Below are 2,854 nucleotides of genomic sequence, written 5' to 3'. Positions count from 1 at the left end.
CATTTCACATTTCACATTTCACATTTCACAGTCTAGTCAGTGCCTTTGTTTTTCCTCTTTTCCCCGTGTCTCTCTATATGTGTAATAGGTATGGTGGTGTCAGATAGTCTTTAACTCTTTATCTCATGTTTTTTATTTTTTATTTTACTTTCATATAGAGAAACACATGGTAGCAACGGACGATTTTAATCAATTTCAAATGACAAGAATCCAAGAAACATATCACTCCAATCACCAGCTATAAATACCCAGCAAGAGTTAAGTTCTCTCAATTTAACATTCACCAGAGAAAGAGAGATAGAGATAGAGAAGACTGATAAACAGAGAAGATGGCTTGCAGAGTGCAGAAAAGGATATCACTGCGCAGAAAACTTCATATTCTGCGAGTCCTTACCAACTCATATTCTGTAATGCAATCTAACACCATCTATTTCAACTTCTCTTTCTCAATTTCTTTCTCATGATTTCAAAACTGAAGTAACTTTCTTCCTTCATACACTGAAGTTGTTTCTGTTTTGTTTTGTTTTGTTTTGTAGGCCAAGAGAACCTCCGTTGCCAATACCACCATTCTGCGCTTGTACAAGCTAAAGCTCGTCTTGGAAAATCTCAAAAGACATTATGAAAACCTACTGGCCGCAAGAGAAGACCACATTAACCTATTGAACCATGTCAAAGGGAATAAGGTATGCTTATTCTCTTAACCTTTCCTACATTACAAAAACAAGGCCTGGGTACAAAAATGAAACCACCAATCACAATAACATGTTAGATATACACTAATGTTGTTTCTATGTATAATGTTGCAAAAATATGTGCCAGGATGTGAAAGTAGAGAAGGTAAGGGCAGGAACCTTTACGGTGAAGGTCAGCTGTGAGAAGGGGAGTAACAAGCTAGTGGGTATTTTAGAGGCATTTGATGAGATGTGTCTGAATGTTCAACAAGCCAAAGTTTCATGCGAAAAGGGTTTTTCTATGGAAGCCATTGTTGTGGCTGAGGATCAGACCCTTGATGTAAGGGATGTCACTGAAGCGCTTCTGAAAGCTATTGGGAAGCAGAGTGGTGAGAACACGCAGAAGTTTGACAAAAAGCTGTGATTTTTTACTTTTTCCAATCACTTTAGTCTGCTCAACATCTTGTGTATCTCAAACTAGTTGATACCAATTTCACTTTCATCTTTATATAAACCAATTTCTCAAAGTTTTTGGCTTGTTTTCTGTGTGCTGGAACATAACTGTGTTAGACCCATCCAATTTCATTGCTGAATGAAGTTTCAGCAATGAGAAAAAGAACAGTTCCATAAGAATGATTAGGATAACTTGGACCAGTCAATAAGTCATAAATTATTCGGTAGTTTCATATTTTAAATGAAAAATTATATTTTAATATATATAAATTTTTTCCATTTATTTAGTATTATCTCGTCTTATTTTTTACTTTTAAAAAAAAACTACCAACAGTTTTTTTTATAATTATTTTACTTTTATTATGTTTGTCAACTAAATATAAATGTTGTCATTTTATGATTATTATTTTAAAATTTATTGTTAGAATGGTAAAATTTAGGGGGAAATGGATTAATTTGATCAATCAATGACCAAATATAAACAACAAAATTGTGGTCCATAAGAAAGTTGGGCCCACCCAAATTTTACACCTTAGTGTGCGTGACCAGGCTGGGTAAAACTTATTTTGCTACCACTTAATATTTATTACTAGTTAAAGGATTTTCGTTGTAGGTTATGTGTCTTTCTTTTTCAAGATGAATTTTGGTTTCTTTTATACTTTATTATAACACATGTTATGAGTTAAATTGTAATTTTGAATCATTTTTAATTCTTTATCAGTAATTTTAGTCTTTGTATTTTATTTTTCTTATGATTATAGTCTTCATATTTTAGAATATTCATGATTGGTTTTCAATTCTACATATTTTATGAATTTTTATCCGTAACTTTTTCCATTTTTACACAATTTAGAACTTAGATAACATGATAATAAATTTGAACTCAATCCGAGTTAATTAAGAAATTATCATTTTTTATTTTTTATTTTCTTTTTTGGTTAAAATGGGATTGAAGTCCAAAAACAGATTGCGAAAAGAAAAATAGAAACTATTCTAGAAATAATAATTTCAAAGATATTAGATCGGAGTGAGTGATTTAGATAAAAGAAAAATTCTTATAACATCAAATAATCTTCCTCCATTGTTTTTGTTTTAGATGTCAAAAGATGAGTTGACTAATTGGTTTATGGATAAATATGTTTGAAGATAACTTTCTAATTCTCCTTACTTATGTCTTAAATGGCTTTAAGAGACTATAACCTCATTAAGTTTGTTTTAATACCTGTCAAGTTGACCACCACAATTTAAGAATGAACTTGGATCCTCTATAGCTTCAATTCATTTTTTCTTCATCTGTGAGCTGGTACCATATTTTAGAATTTACGGGGCAATCTTTCAAACCATGTAATATTGTATCCTCTGCTATAAACAACTGGATATGCCCCCAATTAGTAAGAATCTATTTCTTTAAATCTCCTTCCAAACATTATATATTAACCTATAGATTATGAAAATTGTTTTAACATGTTATAAATACTTGATAATATAAGTTTTCTATTTTTATTGTTAATTCAAACCCTTTTATCATCGGTTGTCTTTATTGAAGGAGGAAATAAAGATAAAAAGGTATTATTTTGTTAAAAAGTTATGTATTTCAACTCTTACGTTGCTCGATAAGATTTATAAAGTACTAGTTCATCATACTTTTTGGAATAGAATGCACAAATTAAATTAGTTTAACTATTTTTCTTTCACTTGTTCATTTATCATGTCATACATTGATCACGGTA

General features: G+C 30.5%; 1 protein-coding gene across 1 annotated transcript; it reads left to right on the top strand.

Annotated features, from left to right (window-relative positions):
• The first annotated feature begins 221 nt into the window (after positions 1-221).
• LOC148205642 (uncharacterized) lies at positions 222-1,208 on the top strand. Its single transcript, XM_088111595.1, has 3 exons — positions 222-407; positions 537-683; positions 820-1,208. Exons 1-3 carry the CDS (start codon positions 330-332, stop codon positions 1,093-1,095), a joined length of 501 nt encoding a protein of 166 aa, XP_087967721.1. The 5' UTR covers positions 222-329; the 3' UTR covers positions 1,096-1,208.
• Positions 1,209-2,854: the final 1,646 nt, after the last annotated feature.

Source organism: Vigna umbellata, chromosome 1 (assembly GCF_029865625.1).
Source record: "Vigna umbellata cultivar VRB3 chromosome 1, Vumbellata_1.0, whole genome shotgun sequence".
NCBI classification, from domain to species: Eukaryota; Viridiplantae; Streptophyta; class Magnoliopsida; order Fabales; family Fabaceae; genus Vigna; species Vigna umbellata.
The sequence above is the reverse complement of the archived record's forward strand: the minus strand, read 5'-3'. Positions and strand labels throughout refer to the sequence as shown.

Excerpts from the sequence above, each read along its gene's own strand:
- LOC148205642 (XM_088111595.1), top strand. The coding sequence starts at position 330 with ATGGCTTGCAGAGTGCAGAAAAGGATATCACTGCGCAGAAAACTTCAT. Across the intron at positions 408-536 it reads TCCTTACCAACTCATATTCT|GCCAAGAGAACCTCCGTTGC; the intron begins GTAATGCAATCT and ends TTTGTTTTGTAG. Across the intron at positions 684-819 it reads ACCATGTCAAAGGGAATAAG|GATGTGAAAGTAGAGAAGGT; the intron begins GTATGCTTATTC and ends AATATGTGCCAG.